Raw genomic sequence first — 18793 nt, 5'->3', positions numbered from 1 at the left:
ACAATATCAATCACCGTTTTCCCAAGACATCGCAATGGACACTACCCCCCCCACTCCCACCCCCTGGTTCACCCTTCTGCTTGGTGTTTTTACATTGGATAGTGGGCAGAAGGATCTGTTTCAACTATATTCTGCATGCTGTGCAAATGATAAATATACCCCAGGTTTTCAGAAGACCAAGATAAAAGACAGATTTAGTTGTTCAAAAAAAAAAAAAATTATAGTTTTTAACAAGGTTATAAACTGTTGGAGGCAGGATAAAGGGAAACCCCCCTGACTCCATTCCTAGCATAAGCAGAGAAAGCAGCTCAGTATTAGTCTTTTGCTGCACTCTCACTGGACAGATGCTATCACTATATGCCTTTCTGCACACATTCCCAGGAAATCTCAGAACTCTGAAAAAGATCCATTTATTTTGAACATGTGAGAAAGTGGGCATAATATTCAAGAACACAGATTAAAATGGTACCTACTGGGCTTTCCAAGCATATGGAGTGAGACGAGGAAAACAGAAATAGCATGCAACAGAAGAAATTGTACTTAACCCATATAATCCACCTTGCTGCTACAAAACTACAACTGAACTGTTACAAAACACATCTGCTTCTAGAAGCATCTAAATACTGCTGAACAATTTATGGTCAATGCTACTAACACACTAGACTTTTTAAATTAAATACAATACAGACACACATGTGCCTTAAATTCTAAAACAACACTTGACCATTTTAGAATTATGTTAACTGTGGTAGCCAATTTTATTAAGAGAAATGAAAGCAAGAATATGCTTATAATTAACATTACAAAACAAATCATCCAATATGATACATCTCTCTAAACCATCAAAATTAGACATGCTGTAATCCTAAACATAATTTAGGTATCTGAAAAATCTTAATATATCTCACTTAGTAATTTTAGTTCCTTCTTTACACATTATCTACTTCCCTGAAAATAAAAAAATAAGCAGTCTATCACTTTGTTCTCCTGACATCATCAATGGGCATTAACCTTAATTTCCAGTAACTTAAATGAAGTCCTCACAAATGATTACTTAAGCCTACAAAGCAAAACATTAGAAGAATATAGTCATCACATGCGGCCAGAGAATTTAATTAGTTGCAACTCTATACATATATTTCAAGTTAACCCAGAAGATAAATTAGTCTCACTTTAACAATTTAGTAAGATTATAATTTTTTGTTAAATACAAAATTAAATATAGGACAGCAATAAATCAGCTTTTATATGCTCCAGTAAAATACAAAACAAAACCAGAAAATCTCCACCCCATCTCATTTCTCAAATGTTATTGTTACTATACAGGCCCTCTTACACACTAAATTCTCCCAAAACAGAATGCAGCAACCGAAACTGTGTTATAATATAATCTCTCCTGGATATGGAGACAGTAAAAAGGAATAATAAAATAAGCTCTTCTAAGGAATCCAGTTCTAAAGAGTTATCCCCACTGAAAAATGCCCTGCTTCTTACAATAACGTGAAAGGAGCATTGATGATTTCATTTTCTTTTTAACTCATGAATGGGATTTAACCTGAAACACTACTGATCATTTAGCATTACAAAGCAAATTATTAGTGCAAAGGAGAACCCCTCCGACTGCTGTTAGACTTCACTGTGTTTTGGAACACAGGCTAAAACTAGCAAAGAGAATCCTGCTACAGCACCACACTGGCATTTCCCCAGGAGGGAACATATGGAGACCTCTTCCTGAAAAATAAGGTTGGGGGGGCTTTAAATTAGGAGTCAAAACACTTCCTTCTAACTATAAACAGACAAAATGAATATTTTAGTATTGGTGAGTTTTCTACAACAAATGAGATTGTCCTCTTTTATCAGATTTGCTAGGTTGAGTGATGCGTTAACAGCTATTGTAGTTATATAGAATTATAGATATATTGTTTCCATAGCAATTTTGCCTTTGTAGGTCTATATTACCTTTAACTAATTCTAGAATATTCTTTGATGCTTCAGAAGTATAAAACTAAGGTTCAAGTATTTTAAATACTTTTCATTGCTTGCTTAAATCTACACAATTATGTGGACATCAGACTTATTTTTGTAGTAGCATCAAAGCCACAAATAAACTAAATTAATCACATTTTTCAATGGCAAGTGTCTATAGAGATTATAGTCAATGCAATCAAGATATGAAAATATGCCTACATGGAAAATGCATTTCTCTAAAAAATATTTCCTTAGTACATGGCTTCAAATAAAAATTTAAAAAGCCTTCTTTTTGGTACATCACCTTCCAAAAAAAAGATGCATTGTGTTCTCATTTTTTATTTTATTTTTAGTCATTTTTCTAGCACTTTAAGGCAAATAATAAATAGTGATTTTGCATAAATTAGCTCAATTAGATAAAATACATAATCAAATATTCCAACAAACTGTTTAAGCAAATTTTAAAAGTGGATTAAAAAAACCTCAAGGTCAAGACTCTCAGCTGGAGCTTGAAGTTTGCTGACTTTAACTGCAAGACCTTTGCTGATAAAGCATGCCTCACTCATGTTGATACATCTATGCATCTGCCTTTCATTTTTTAACCTCTTGATGATGACCCATTTGAGCTAACATCTGTATCAAGAAACATTTTGCCCTGAAACTAACTTAATAGTAAAAACACACAAAGTACAGCAGCACCTGTTTCAGTACAAACAGTCCCAATGAAATTCCAAAACCACCTGGTTAGCACTGCAAGGACACTAACCATTCTGGTCATAATTTCTACATTGCTGCTCAGAGGCTACAATGACCAAGGCCTGATGCTACAGTCACCTATAATTCCCACTAATTCAGAAATGCCTCTTTTTTTCTAGCCCACATTGAGAAGCACATGCAGTATCTTGGACAGCTTTATCTTTTACATATCAAAGAAAAGCATGCACAGTCTTTAGAACAAACCATCATCTTCTTCAAAGTATTATCTGTGGCATATTAAAAGTTATTGGTTTCAAGAATCAGAGAAAAAAAATTTCAATGGGCTGCATGGAACACTGAATTGATATAGGCTTCTTCTAATGGCACTCCTAAAAGTGCATGTCATAGTGGCAGCTCACAATTTCTGTAGCATTCATAATCCCATGATGTAAGCACTAAGAAACTGGGAACAAATGAAGTCACTGAGCTTTCATTATCTCGTATTAACATGGCAGAAGTGCTGTACCATGAATAATGAAAGTCTCATTATGAATGAGACAACACCCAGGCACTTGGATTACCTCGGGAACAAGAAATAGTAGGAAATGGAGGTTTTAGGCATTTGGATACAACAAGAAAAACAGTGCTCACTTCTGATCTTGGAATAAATCTTAAGATAAATGCTTTGTATTTTATGCTTCAATAACAAATTCACAGTGCTGAACAAGGAACTTTTCAAATATATATTCCTTATACCAAGAAATAAACAGGCTGAAAAACATCTCTCAGCTACACATTTCAATATATACAGTTCTTAACCTCTTTAAGTCCCCTCCATATAGACCACATTTCTGCCTTGTTATCCTGTCTACTGCAGATTTGAATTACAATGTTTCAAGCATTCCCCATCCCTGGGCACTCATTCCTGCTGTCCATTTAAGCCAAATACAGGAACACATGTATATACCATACACACCAAAAATGAACCTCATCCTTCTAGCTCTTAGGAGCTCCAAATACAAAATATATTAATACATTGAAGTGGTAATTAATTTGAAAGAATAAAAAAAAAGCAGGCTCATTCTTGCCTTCATGACATATCTATAACTCAAAGAAACATACCTATCTGTTAGCAGCTATTTAAACTTACATTTTATGTATCATTTTGATTGCACCACTTAATTTGAAGGCAAATGTGCACCACTTCCCCAAAACTGCAGATGTTAGAATCTTCCTTTTAAAAGCAATCCTCCATCAACTAAGAAAATGTACATGCATTTAATATTTTCCTAGCACTTTAATTGTAATATTAGAAGACTGTATATAACATGTAGATGACAATTTTTCAGTAAAAGTATTTTAATACTTAGCATACACTTACCTGATTTGAAAATCTCATGCTAACATTCCGCTGATCTTGTGGAGGTACGTAACGTCCGATAGGGTCAATATCTTTAGGACTTACTAATTTGTCAGCTGAAAGTAAACGATAATGAAAATACAGAATGACTCGAGTACCTTCTGCAGCTTTTATGAAGGAGGCATGCAAACATATTTTTGTATTAGCAGTTATTAACATACTAGCAGTTCTGCTGCTATAATCTTTGCTTTAGATCTGTGTTTTACAGATCAAAAAGACATTCTGCAAAATTGTATTAAATTTAAAACTAACAACTCAAGCATCAGTCTTGCTACAGCTAATTATAATACTGTAGTATATAAAAACAATCCTTTATTTTTTCACAGAGATACATTAAAAGAATATATGCAGACAACAGATTCCACAAGTCACATAAAAAGCCCTCAGTCCACAACCATGGAACTATTCTAGAGCTTTAACTAGAAACTCAATGGTTACCAGCAAAAACTGATTAGCTTTGAAGAAAAGTAAACAGCCTCTATCTCAAGGTAATCACACAACTATAATCCTGAAAGGGACAAGGGATATCAAGTATGAGATCTCAAATAGAAATTGTAAAAAACCGAAACAAACCAAAACAATTAAATATATTTGAAACCTAGCAATTTCTACATGGAGTATTTTACATGGAAAAAAAACCCCAACCCCAAAATGCCATTATTTTAACCTTCTCCTGAAAAAAAAAATTAAGTAGTCCAATAAAAGTATACTATTAAAAAGTTTCAACAAATGCCTTGAATAAAGGTTCACAATCTACTGTGAGCTATTATGCCCTTCAAATAAGCATTCTCCTATCAAAATCTCATTTTGACATGAAACTCTCCAATCTTTATTTAATTTCTGCTATAGAGGAGGTAACAGTACATTTTCATTTCTCCTACATACAAGTCAACAATTTTTAACATATTCTTAAAAACCTCTACACTAGGAAATCAGCTATTAATCTCAAAGAGAAATAACTCATGACTCCATTAGCTTAATTCAGCTACAACAGAAAAACAGTGTCTTGATAATAAAAATGTTTCTGAATTCTACACTGTGTAGTAAATTAAAGCAGCAGTTTATAAACTCAAAATATGTCCTGGCTCAAGCTTTAACAGTGTTAGGAAAGAACAGAAAGCAGAATAGATAGTGCAGTGGACAGAAAACGCATGGGCAAACAATGTAGAACACTGGCTGGGCACTTCACCGTGTAAGCCATGAAGGAGCCTGCTGCTGCTACGAACTATGCCAGTGACTGTCAGCCACTAGATACTGAGACCATCTCCTGTCCTCAGCCTTCTGTTGGGAGAGTGCAGCTTGACTCCTGCCAGCAATGGACCCTGCTCCTCTGCTCTGCACTACTCCTGCAGAGTCACAATCTACGTACAGGTGATTATGTTAAAAAAACCAAACGAAACGTAAAAACCCAAAAACCAAAATACAAGTCACAAATACAAGTGTATCAGAATGCAAAAGCAGAGTTTTCTTTGTTAGCTCATTGTTTAGATCAACAATGGCTGACAATGTTTAATCCATTTGGTCTATACTTTAGAAAATATTGCTAAAAACTCTTAACTTCGTTCTAGGCAGCACTGAGTCCACAGAACAAGATATAAAAATTATAAGGAAAAGCACAGGAAAGATAAAACAGAGCTACCAAATGAAAGACTAAACTGAGTGAATTTTCAGTTGCATAAAACAGCTGGATACCTGGCATTCCTTTCCCTTGCTCTAAAATGGGGACCCTATCATAAAGGCTTTACAAACCTCCTCAACCAGAGCAAGAAATTCTATGAAAAACTGCATCACCACCTGCGAAATGTGTGCTTTGTTTTCTTCATAAACAATTTTTTCAGTTGCACAAGCACGTGGTGACCTCCAACAGCAGTAGGCAGACGCTTTCATTGCCTACTGTGAGTGAGTGAGCAGCTGCGTGGTGCTTAGTTGCTGGCTGGGGCTAAACCACGACACTCTGTTGTTCAGTGGCTTTATAAGCAGGATCACAATCTTGACTTTGCTACTTCTGTTTGCCCATCTGTGAGAGGCACTGAGATGTATAAGAATTGACTCAGTTTCATGTTGCTGCATTGTCGTGGTTTAACCCCAGCCAGAAACTAAGCACCACGGAGCCGCTCACTCACTCCCCCCCCAAACCCAGTGGGATGGGGTAGAAAATCGGGAAAAAGAAGTAAAACTTGTGGGTTGAGATAAGAAGGGTTTAATAGAACAGAAAAGAAGAAACTAATAATGATAATGATAACACTAATAAAATTACAACAGTAGTAATAAAAGGATTGGAATGTACAAATGATGCGCAGGGCAATTGCTCACCACCTGCCGACCAACACCCAGTTAGTCCCCGAGCAGCGATTCCCTGCCCCCCACTTCCCAGTTCCTATACTAAATGGGACATCACATGGTATGGAATACCCTGTTGGCCACTTTGGGTCAGCTGTCCTGGCTGTGTCCCCTCCCAACTTCTTGTGCCCCTCCAGCTTTCTCGCTGGCTGGGCATGAGAAGCTGAAAAATCCTTGACTTGAGACTAAACACTACTTAGCAACAACTGAAAACATCAGTGTTATCAACATTCTTTGCATACTGAACTCAAAACATAGCACTGTACCAGCTACTAGGAAGACAGTTAACTCTATCCCAGCTGAAACCAGGACGTGCATTTAGAAAAATTTGGACCGCAACAGGCAGACACTTGGCTCACAGACAGAAGAAGAATCTAAAAAAGTTATATTGTATGCTTGCCTACACAACAGAAGCAAAGAGGCTGAACAAATACAAATTAATTGCTATCCTTGAGGCAACACAATTTCTGGAATGGATGATGAATTGGGAAACCAGTACCTTCCCAGAAATCAAGTGTTTGGAGTGAGGCTTCCACTTAATTAGCAACCACCAACAAGCAAAGTAACACACACAAAGACTTTCACTAAGGACAAGATTGTTATTCAGGTAGGTTTTCACCCAGAATGGAGAAAAATTAAATGCACCGATATAAATTAGTATGAATAAATTGAGTTCCTGATATAACAATCACTGGTGAGTAGATTTAGCTTTGTGATAAAATTCCCAGACCCTGTTTCCAAAGATTGTGAAAAAAAAGGAAAAAAATAATATTTTGAATAAAGGGAGGGAGGAATGAAAATAGTGAATACAGTGAAGAGAAATTTTTACTTTAAAATAATAAAGGAAACAGTTACTAATGACAACTTTTCAAAAAGAGATTTAGTACAATTATTAAAAAAAGTGTAAGAATGTTCAGCAAAGAATTGAAACAAAACAAAAGGAAGTTACATTACTCAAACAGCATTTAGCAAACAATAACTACAATTTATTTAACCAGCATTCCTCAGGTATAGAAATACACAAATATTACAAGATACAAGATGAATAGTAGCAAAAATACAAGATGAATAGTAGCAAAATTATTACAGTATTCCTGCACACACATTTGAGGATTACTTGGCTAATACTAAGAGGTTAAATAATTTTTTTTTTCATTAAAGGCGAGATTGCCTGCATTTACTTTACAGTGTTGGCTAAAAAAGGAATTATGCAAGGAATACAGTAAAACCAAACAGGTGGAGCACCAGACAACGGACTCTGTTCCTCCATACCTAAAGATAAAGCCGCTGTTCTTGCCAAGACCTGAATTTTTAAACTCCTCTTCAATCTTTCTCATTTTTACTACCAACAGCCTGTTTCCCTTTACAGTGTTCAGAGAAAAAAAGTTTTCAGAACTCAATCTACTGATTACCAGGTAAATGCTGAGTGTGTTAAAATAAAGTAATAAGTCTTTCTCCTAGAAGAAATATTAACAACAAAAAAAAAAATCTTAACTATGAAGATTTTTCTGGCTTAACAACTGTTTTTATATTAGCCTTTGAATCATCTCAAGTGAGAACAAGAGTTCATTTGTGACTGAAATTCACCATAACACCCTTCAATGGCCAAACTTTGAAATGCACTTTCAAATGCTCATCTAGTCTCTTCTATTTTAAAGGAAGGGTAAAAATAACACAGATTGAAGAAAACATTAACTTAATCTCAGACTGCAACTATTCAAAATTTAAACTTGTCTTGCTTAAAGCAGTAAATAATTTGAATCACTTAGAAACATCACTGCACAGGTGCAGTTGACATAGTTAATCCAGAAAGTGTCATGTTAATATATTTTGTCATGATGAAAAGGGAGTAAGAGGAAAAGCCAGGAAAAGAAACAGCAAACAAGAAACCTATCATGTTTAGAAGATTTTCAGTATTCCATAAAATATTCCAGTAAGCTTCATAGTATGCTGCATGCAGCATAAAATTTTAACATAAAGAATAAAAAGCAATTGTTGCCTATCACGTATGTACCAAAGCGAGGACATACATGCCACCCACAGTTCATTCAAAACTCAAGCCAATGTGTTTGTTCAGGTTCAAGAAAAACATTAACAAGCTAAATATCCTTCACTTCTGATGAGTCAAAACCTGATAGAATTTCCTCAGCCTCTTACCCAGGAGTTTTGCAATGATGTAAACTGCCTGTCCCCACAAGAAAAACTTTCCATCACATCCATTGTTACTGGGAAACCGTTTCTGACTGCCAGGGTTCTTCTTTTCCAGTTCAACAAAATCAGCTGGCACATAGTAATACTTGGGTACAACAGGACACCCTACGGAGTTTTAAAATAAGTACAGTAAGTAAATAAATTCCACTTCCCTTAAAATTTGATTGTAGTCCCCTAATAAAGCTAAAGTGGATTCAGAACAGGAAAAATTATACCCTAGCAACGATTTGATTTAACAGAAAGACTGTTGTCATGCATTATTATCTCTCAAAACCACAATCGGTGTAGGAAATGCAGGGCAGTATTAAACTACCTTTATTCTTCACCAAACATTTCCACAGAACACACACATTGTCTGTGTAGCACCTTACTGTCCAAAAAAGAAAAAAAAAATTCACCTAAAACAAAATGCAGTACAGATAACAAACCATAACGAAAAGAAATGAAAGCTGCATTGAGTGAAACCCTTGGGGTTTTTTTCTCCCCACATTTAACACCAGCTCAGTATTAGACAACATTTTTAAACTAAAATCTTGGCCAACAGTAGTCAAACATTTAATTAAACGAAAATTCTAATTTTTTGCAAGTATGAAAAAACAAGTTAAACCCAGCATTTTAAGTTTGAAACATCATGAAACAAAATGGCATAACTTCTTCATTGGAAGATAGCATACCTTGTGTCTAGAATTATGCCACAGGTATTACTGATCATTGTAGATTAATAACCTTTATTTCAACAGTTTTTAAGCAGACAAGAGTCAGGAATTTAGAAATATAATTACAAATGATTCACCTAATTATACGCAATACAAAAGCAAATTAATATGCTTTCTGCAAAATTAAATTTCACCTTAATTTGTTTTAATTTTGAATTTAATTGGATAAGAATAGGTAATAAACAGAATAAAGTTCCAGTGTCTGACTATTAGCTTAGACAAAAAAAAAGTATTACTGGCAAGAAGCTGAGAAAAATTGAAAAGTGAGAGTTACTAGGGATAGACTACTCAAATGAGTGAGGTACCAACACACCTAGAAATTTTAAGGTGAGACACTCACGATGACATTCAACGAGAGAAACCACAAAATTAATCTAGTGTCTGTGGAACTTCACATACTCATTAATAATGAGAAAAAAGCAATGATCAGCAAGGTCAGAAAATTTGCTATGTAAAGAAAATTTGGTAAGGAAATATTTGTATTTCTTGCAGAAACTAGTTCACTTCAACAAGTATTCTAAGTTTAAAGAACAAGTCAGACTAAAATATTCTGCGTCTACTTGTGTAACTGTACCACAGATGTCAAGAACAGGTGACTAAAGATGCTGAGTTTTAAAATTGGATTGTCAGTATAATGAAGCTGCTTCTGTTCTCAGGCCATTTTTTTTTCCTCCCACTCAAACTTATGGTCTTTCTCTCTTTTTTTTTTTTTTTAACTGCATTTTGGATGGATGTGCCTGTAGGCCATCAATAGCCTTGTCTGCAGTTCCACCAAAATTCTGGAGTGCACAATTTAAGTAAGAGAACGTTAATATAAAAGTTAACATGTTGCTACTTTCACTGCTCTAAGCTAGAAACAATTTCATATTCATATACTAAATTATTTTTTAAATCTTCTGAAGTTAAGTGACAATGAATGACACAAGTAATTCTCAACTGTATCCAGGTGGAACACTGAAACAATCTGACTGTTGATAGTTAATATTTTCCTGCAAAGCTGAAGTGAACTTTGTAAATAATGAAGCGTAGGCAAAGGAGGGGAAGAACAACTGGGTACAGTGTAACCTTAAATTTATATCAGCAGCATTTTTCCAGACAACATTACTTTTATTATCATACTTTATGATGCAATGTATCTGCATCAAAGAGATTATTTAGTATTAGTATTTTGCCATCAGGAGACAGTGATATTATTACTTCTCCTTTGTTCTGACTGCAATATCCATTAATAGGAATGCCAGTATTTTAATAATTTCAGATTAATAAAAAGCTACAATGTTTTAGAAAAATGATTACCAGATAATACCTTCAGATGTATGCTGAAGCAAAGGATCCAGAAGATCCTGATATTCCTTTACTTGCGCAGGATTTCCTCTAAAAACTCCTAAAAATAACAAAAAAATAATTGATTGAACGGAAGAAATAACTTTTCTGTGAGCTTAGTGATCATAAAAGAAGAAAAAAAATCTAGTGTTTATTTTTCAATGGGGTAATGCCTACACGGTAAATAGTTCATGAAAAATAAAAGACTCGACTGTAGATCCTCACTTACTACTACAGCTAAATCTCACAGGGATCATGAATCAGCCACTCTCTTATTAGCTTAAACTGAAATCAATGGCAAGTTACACAGGATAGTAAAGCAGTGAACTTACAGAGACTCAGAAACTGGACACAGACAATGAGCCCAGCTAGCTGTAAATAACTTCCTTAATTATAGCAGAATGAAGAAGCAGAGCTTTTGTGTGTGTGGAGACAAACAGGCTGGTTCTAAATCTTTAGGACAGAGTTGCAAACTGATTTAGAAGTGAGTTGCCTAGAAATCCCAATAAATAAATACAAAGGGTACTTGAAGTAGTAAATCGAAAAATTCCTCTCCAAAGATTAGACGGAATGTTTACATTGGTAATTTATATAGGTATTGATATTTGTGTATTACAGAGGTCTAGAACTGCTGACACACCTTGAGATATTAAACAGAACAATCAACTCTTTATGATGATGCTTTTGGGGAGAAATTGGTAAGTTTGGGAGTAACAGTGCCTTAAATGTTTTTCTAGCAGAACTTAGTCATCCCGAAATGAACCTGATCAATATTAACATGACCAGTGTTCAGTTCATCAAAAGTTCTTACATGAAAAGATATATCAAAAATACCAAAAACATTTCTGTTCATGAAGGAAAACATGGATGAACTTGACAAGTCACACTGACATTTTACAATAGAACAATTTTTAACATTTAAAGGGAACAAGTTAGATGAAAACTTTTCATTGTACATCTTTCATTCATTTCTTCCCATGGTTTTCCTTTTCAGTTACCTTATTCTTCCATATTTTTAAAAACAGCTGTAATGTTTCCCTCCCTACCTTATCCTACAAAATTACCATAATCCTCCACATTCAAACAGAAAAGTAAAAAAGCTTTCAAAAATGCTAGTCAAATACGTCTTATTCAAAAAATAGCCATATTGATTTATTTAGTTCAATCCTTTCCCACAGCCATAGATACATATCTACTACCCAGACAGTCCTAAACAATTTCCTTTTGAGGAAAATCCCAACAGGAAATTAGTACTAAAGCAGTGTTTTTGTATTCTTAAGAAGGGTTAATTCTGAAAGGCAAAAATAAGACAAAAGAAAACCACAAACTCACCCACTGAGAACAAATGTACCAGAACATCTTTATTAGAAAAAGTTTAGATAAGATTTTTGTTAGATATGTTTATGTGTGTATGATATTATTTATATATATGTACAGATGTATTTATGTGTATGACATGGTTAGATATGTTTGTCGTTGGTCTTTATGTTTAAGTTTAGATTTTTTTTTTGTTTTAATATATATATATAGTTAAAAAAATCTTATCTTTTATGTTATTTTAAGAATATCCAACAAATTATTCTGCTGAAAAGCCAGAGTGCAGTAGAAAGCTGGAGTTTGAGTACTGTATAGGAATTTCTTTCTTTTCGTGGCTCTTGAATGCTCTATGCAAAAAACAAAGCTTGACAAGTGTTGTTCATTACATTTTCAAATATTCCTAAGTGTATATACAGGAAATGAAATCACTTGCCAAGAGAGAAACAAATGCAATGAAAGTTTGCATACAAAAAAGGGTGTGTTTAAGTGACACACTGAACTATTTCAAAACACTTGAGCACAGTCACGACCTAGGAGCAATAGGATATTCTGACTATTTGTAATTTAGTCTTATTGGCAGATGCTGTAGAGGAAAAAAAAGATGCATTTATGTGATATACAATTGCTTTTGTATTAAGAATCATCTAGTGAAGGTAACAGTTGGGTAATAATGATCATCATCCAAGAGGAACAAAACAGTGTTAATACTACTAGAAAACGCATAACTAATTCAGTAGTATCTACTTGCCAGAACTGTTCTAACTCTCCATACCTTAAAAATCCTAAAAAGCTATCATTGACAAAACAGAAAATTTGATGAGCTAATTAGTTTGTCTTCTAGAAGAAAATATAAGTAAATATATAGTTACTTGATATAGTTCTGCCAATCTTTCAAAAACAAAATTATGAAAGAAATTTTGCTGATATGAACAAAATTGGTGGATTATGGACTATGATATACAGGACTCTCTCCTTCCCTATTTAATAGAGCACTGTCCTACTGTTATACAGGTAACAAAATCCAGCTATCAGGAGTTAAGATATTCAGTAGCTTAATACACTTTGCTGAAAAGGCTTTCCTTTGTACTCTGCAAGTGTGTTGGATGGGCAAATAGGCTTTCAGCTGAACCAGTATTCACAATGTAGCAGCTTGAGGTTTTTCCAATGTGTCCATTGTAAAGACATTCAGCTGTAATCTTCTCCTCCTATTTCATTGCCTTTTTGCAGTTTAAGTCGCTCTGTATATGCTTCAAATTTTGCATTAAGGAAGCTTGTGGATTTGGAGATATGTGCACAAAATCTACTAACAGAATTGTTCTATTTGATGAAATTGTGGTACAGGAAAAAAGACATGGACAGTATGTGCAAAATATGTATTTTTTACTTTTTCTTTGTAATACAAGAAGAGTAAAATGCTTTCTTTATTCTTCTGCTAACTTCAGTTAAAAATTATTATCTTTCATGTTTTTCCCAAAACTGCAAGTGGGCAGCATTAAATGTCAGTGCCTTTCTCCTCAGTTTTGGCATCACTCTGAAAAATGTCAAGCATTCCTTCAGAAGAAAATCAATTGTGAAACTTTATTACATCTTCAAACAAAATATTTTAATCTGTGGGTGGCCACAGAGGAGTCTAGGCAGATAGCAGATTTCTATGCCCCTCACCATCTTTATTTGAAAACTATTTCACACACTAAAAAGAAAAAACCCAGATGGCCAGATTTTCATCCATTTACAAATCTTTTTGATGGCTGTAACACTTACTCATTTTCTTATTCAGACTTTTGTTCTATGTGACTTGTAGCTTCCGTCCTGAAATCATCCCAATAACTTTTTTGGTATGTCTTCTATCCTCAAGACAAGGTCTAAGTAGTGGTATTTTTGGTGGTGGTGCTGGTGCGTTTTTTTTTTAAATCAGAGTAAATGGCTACGTGAAAAAACCTGGCCAGGAAGCACAGGCATTTCAAAGAGAAACTAGACCTTTTCTGGTTTGCTTTCTTCTCTTCTGAACTCTGTTTCAATTACCACAGAATATCCAACTTGAAAAGACCTGCTGCAACATTCAGTTTGTCCATGTGTTCTCTCTTCCACTTCCTTTTCTCTCATGTGCTGCTGCCAAGTTCTGATACACTGTGGAAGTTTTTAAGGCTTAAAAGGCAATGCAGGACTGAATGTCACGGATTCAATAGCTCACATTAAAAGTGCTGAATTATAAGGGGTTGGGTGCTTGGGGTTTTTTAACCCATGAGACAGAACTCTCAATGGGGTATTTAGTGTCACTGCATTAAGGTTTATTTTGACAGGACAGGAAAATCATTTTTTATCTTTCCTCTATGGGCTCATGTCTCTAATGCCTTTAAAGAACAGGAATGTAAAGCTGTACTTACCATCAATTATCATGAAAATAAAAAACAGAGGAAATTCACACTCAATTCCATCAAAAAGCTGAAAAGAAGAAAAATTAATCACACATTTCATCACTTTGGTTTAAAGAAAGGTATTTGAATATCCTACTGAATAATTTCAAAGCAACAAAACCCAAACATGAATTCAAAAACATCTTAGTACATCAACTTTTTGTTTGGGTTACAGCTTCTTAATTCTATGGGCACGTCAACTGTGCCTTTACATATGCTGTGGCTCATTCTCAAGCAGAATATTTATATAATCAATGTTTTATTTTCCAGAGAGAAGCTATTGGGGAGGAAAAAAAAGTAAATTTTCATTTAGATACCTTTACTGATAAATACTGTGGTCAAAAGCAAAATTGTTTTCTATACACTCAGACTGTAGTCAGCTGTGAAATTAAATAAAATGATAAATAAGTTCCTTATTTATGTGAAATCAACTGTACCCTAAATGTAAATGGAAGCACATTCATTACAAAACGAATCAACAACTAACTTGCTGACTTAGCAATCTCTCAAAACTGCACATGCCAAATTACAAAATGCATCTGCTTCACTCAAAGCAATTTGGAATCACTGTGCAATTCAAATTGCAAATACTGGGGGGGGGTGTCCGTTTTTGGTTTTGTGGGGGATTTTGTTTGGGGGTTGGGGTTTTTTTTGTTTTGTTTTTGGGTTTTTTTTAAAGTACTGCCTAAACATCTTAGAAAACCAAAATCTGTCCTTACATAGGCCAGGTATTCCTTTACCTTAATTTCTGCTGGTTTATAATAACGTCGTGTTTTGTCCTCCAGCGCTGTTCTGTACCCATCTCTCAGAAATCTTTTAAACCCATATTTTCCTTTCAATTTTCTCATAACTTTATCTAGTGTTTGACTGAACAAAACCTCATCATCCAAAGCAAATGCAGGATAACTAAGACAGGGCAAAAGTGCTGCATCAGTATTCTGTAGAAGGAGAGGGAGAAATAGCACATTACAAATTTAATGAGATCTCTGACAATTATTTGATGCACAAAGAAAGACGGTTTAACTTACTAAGTGAAATATACATTTGGAACGTTATCTTATCTTTATCAAAATCATACTACTAATATATTAGTGTGCAAAACAAGGCTTCTAAAGATGCGTAAGGATGAACTACAAACCCAATATTCAGAAATATGATTTAAAAGAGAACTCATCTGACTCAGAATCTGACCTACTTTGTAGTTGATAATCTGCAGGGATAAGTGAATACATTCTAGGACTCTGTGGTTTTAGAAACAAAAAATATCCTCCAGGTTATTCCTGGAGGAAACACAAACATTTGGGTTTCTTATGCTCAAAAAGAATCACAGACAGTTTACAAAGATGCTATGCTGAGAAGTAACTATGATTAAATCATCATTTTTGAAAAGCTTTTCCAAGAATATTCTTCAGGTGCTGTAACAAACAAGCCTATCTGATTTACACTTAAGGTGATGAGGGAATAATTTCAGGAAAAAACGAGTAGCATTTCTCAAGAACCATGTGCAACTATGATGAATTAAAAACACATGAAAAATTACTAACTAGTGCATCACCACTACAGGTAAGCTTACAGCAACACAAAAAAGTAGTTTTAAGTTATAATTCTTATGTCACGCGCAATTTTGTTATTCCGTTCTGCTGACAAATCTAAGACATTCAACCATTTAAAATACCATTTTTTTGCCTATATCATTGATGTGAACCCATAAAAGGAAAAAAAAAGGACACAAAGATTGCTTCTGTAGCATAAGTAACTTAAGAAACCAGCTTCTGTTGGAATATTTCAAGTCTCCAGGAAATAACAAACTGCAGAAGAGTTCTAAAAGACCATTAGACTATAAAAAAGTAGCTGACAGTGCCTTTTATTTTAATTAACCAGTATTACAACTCTGCTATAATTCTTCTACACAATGAGTAAACTATTAATGCTGAAGATTAATAGTCTGTTTCAGGAACAAAAATGCTCTTATATCCCAGAATGAAATTAAAAAAAGCAGTAGAACCCTATTAAAACTCATTTTAAATTACTGATTTTCAAAAACCAAATTTACCTTTGATGCTAGTACTGAAATAGATTTTTTAAAAAATTAATCTATACTTATGTCACTTAGATTTACTCACTGAGGAAATACTTATTTGTAACAGTAGCTTATAATAACAAGAAATCCTCCATATTCAGCCATTTATGATAAGCCAACCTTAAAGGCTTTTTTTCTAGACAAAAGAATGAATTAAAGCTAAAATAAAGTGTTTCAAAAATGCAGGTACTGAGTGTATAGTGGAAACTAAGCCAACAGAAAAACAATCACTGAGACTGCAAACCCTACTTAAGTTACTGCAGTTCATTATTATTTTAAATTTCATTTTAAAATTGTTTAGAAAGCTACCACCAGGCTACCATTTTAACCTAAATATTCATAAAATAAAGAATGCCATCATAATTCCACTTCAGAGAAAGAACTACATCACAGTGTAGATGTGCTTTAAGAAGCAAAACTTTAACATATTCCCAGCAAATTCCTATCTTTATTAAGCAGAACATAATTCTTAGTTCTATGATGGCCATTATGTTCACATCCATTTATTTTCTCCACAGTCTGTTGAGGTGAACTTCATTTAATTACTTACATGAGACCTTGACTCTCGGGGTAGCAATGAATAGAGAGTCTGTCTGTTACGGTTATGGGCATCAAAATCCACAAATATAACAGACCAAGAGCAGCCCTGTAAACAGAACATCAAATTTATTTAAGAGGAAAAGAAGAAAGGTTAGCATATGCTGGTGAAACTAACTGGTTCTTTGTTTTGTTTTGGTTATGTTGTAATAGTCTGGAAGCTGGTAATTTTAATCAGAGAACATAACACAACATCAAGTTGAAAACAATTTTCAAACGTATTTAGTATAGCCCAAAATAGATGGTTTTATCTACTACTGATTATGAATTACATGATTCATTCAAGCTATGAACTCTTCCGTCAATTCTTGAAAAATGACGACTATATTAAGGACAAACAAAAAAGTAGTCCCTCCCTGTGACTGCAGGAAATGTTCCAAATAGTGATGCTGAATATTTCATTACAAGTCTGTTAGAACACAAATAATTGTATATTCACCTGAGGTACTGCTTTGGAAAAGGACTTCCATAGCAAATAAAGATGACCTGCTTTTCAGCTATTTCAAGGTCTACGTTACCAACATCTATTCCTTAGCAAAAACCATTTCCTAGTAAAATTCTGTAATTTTACACTATATCTCTCTGACAGCTTTTTGATACTTTCTGAAACATTCGGAAAAATTCCCCTCGCTGAAATACTGTTTAAACAGAATCAACAGCATTTAAAAGTATTATCAGTAGGCAATTTCTTGGAAACTCAATGCATTTTGTTAATGAAGAGATAACTTCACATATGTTGTAATTGATAATGAATCTCAGTATCACTATCCCATTGGAAGACACATTCAACACTGAACTTATTCCGTTACTGTCATAAATACCATGCCATAAATTTTCACAAATTCACTAAATTTCTCCTAAAAAGCAGTTAGTTTCTTTGGTATACTATTCTCTTAGGAACACTGTGCCAGAAACCACCCTCTTTAATTATTAAAAACTTTAATTTCCAGCTAGGTTTCTACATAACTAGCTAACAACCCTTCTTTTTGTGTCAGTACTAGCATCCATACATTTGGCTTTCCAAACAACAGAGGTTTTTTCTTACTTACTCTTTAGCCGCACTCTAATTATACATAGCTATCGTACAAATACTCAGCTTTTGCTTTGTTAGGCTAAACAAAACATGTTTTTCCACTGTCCTCATGGAAAATAATCTCTCTGTTCTCTTAATCATTCTAGCAAGACATACTGAATAGTGCTGAGATAAGAAAGTACACAAATAATCACATTTGCTTTGGTGATTTGTTATTCTGCTTTCTTCTTAATCCCCATTCTGATTATTCACAAACCTCTAAATTCATCTACAAACTCTGAACAATCTGTCTACATGTGTGAAAATGCAGTTTCAAAATCTGTGCATCAGTAAAGGATTCTTTGGGGATTAAAAATCAGACTAATTTGCATTTCATAAAACCCCAAGCATCTTGTTTTACAAATGAACTATTCCTCACTTCTCTAAAGATTGTAAAGTTCTGTAGTAAGGACACCTTACAAAGGCTTGGGTTTTTTTTCACATATAATTTTTTTCACAGACTAATACAGGATATGTAGCTCATATACTAACAATTGATTATACTATGACTAGGTCAAACTTGAAATGGTGTTCATCTTGTCACTAGTAGTCCCATTTTAGTGCATACATGCATGTACCATGCACTTAATTCATTAGTTCATTAACTTGCATTGCCAGTAAACACATGTCCCCTTATGT

The 18793-nt window shown here is 34.2% G+C and overlaps 1 protein-coding gene across 10 annotated transcripts in view; it reads right to left on the bottom strand.

Moving 5' to 3' along the window:
• The window catches only part of PHKB (phosphorylase kinase regulatory subunit beta), an 89674-nt gene that overhangs the window by 35459 nt on the left and 35422 nt on the right, over positions 1-18793 (bottom strand). For all 10 annotated transcript variants that reach the window (XM_069793591.1, XM_069793590.1, XM_069793593.1 and 7 more), the window contains 6 exons: positions 17036-17131; positions 15146-15343; positions 14376-14433; positions 10658-10735; positions 8582-8740; positions 4046-4140 (listed from right to left, as the gene is read on the bottom strand). In XM_069793591.1, coding sequence (XP_069649692.1) covers positions 4046-4140; positions 8582-8740; positions 10658-10735; positions 14376-14433; positions 15146-15343; positions 17036-17131 — 684 coding nt within the window. The remainder of the gene's footprint in view (positions 1-4045; positions 4141-8581; positions 8741-10657; positions 10736-14375; positions 14434-15145; positions 15344-17035; positions 17132-18793) is intronic.

The sequence above is a fragment of the Haliaeetus albicilla genome, chromosome 10 (assembly GCF_947461875.1).
Source record: "Haliaeetus albicilla chromosome 10, bHalAlb1.1, whole genome shotgun sequence".
Lineage (NCBI taxonomy): Eukaryota > Metazoa > Chordata > Aves > Accipitriformes > Accipitridae > Haliaeetus > Haliaeetus albicilla.
The sequence above is the reverse complement of the archived record's forward strand: the minus strand, read 5'-3'. Positions and strand labels throughout refer to the sequence as shown.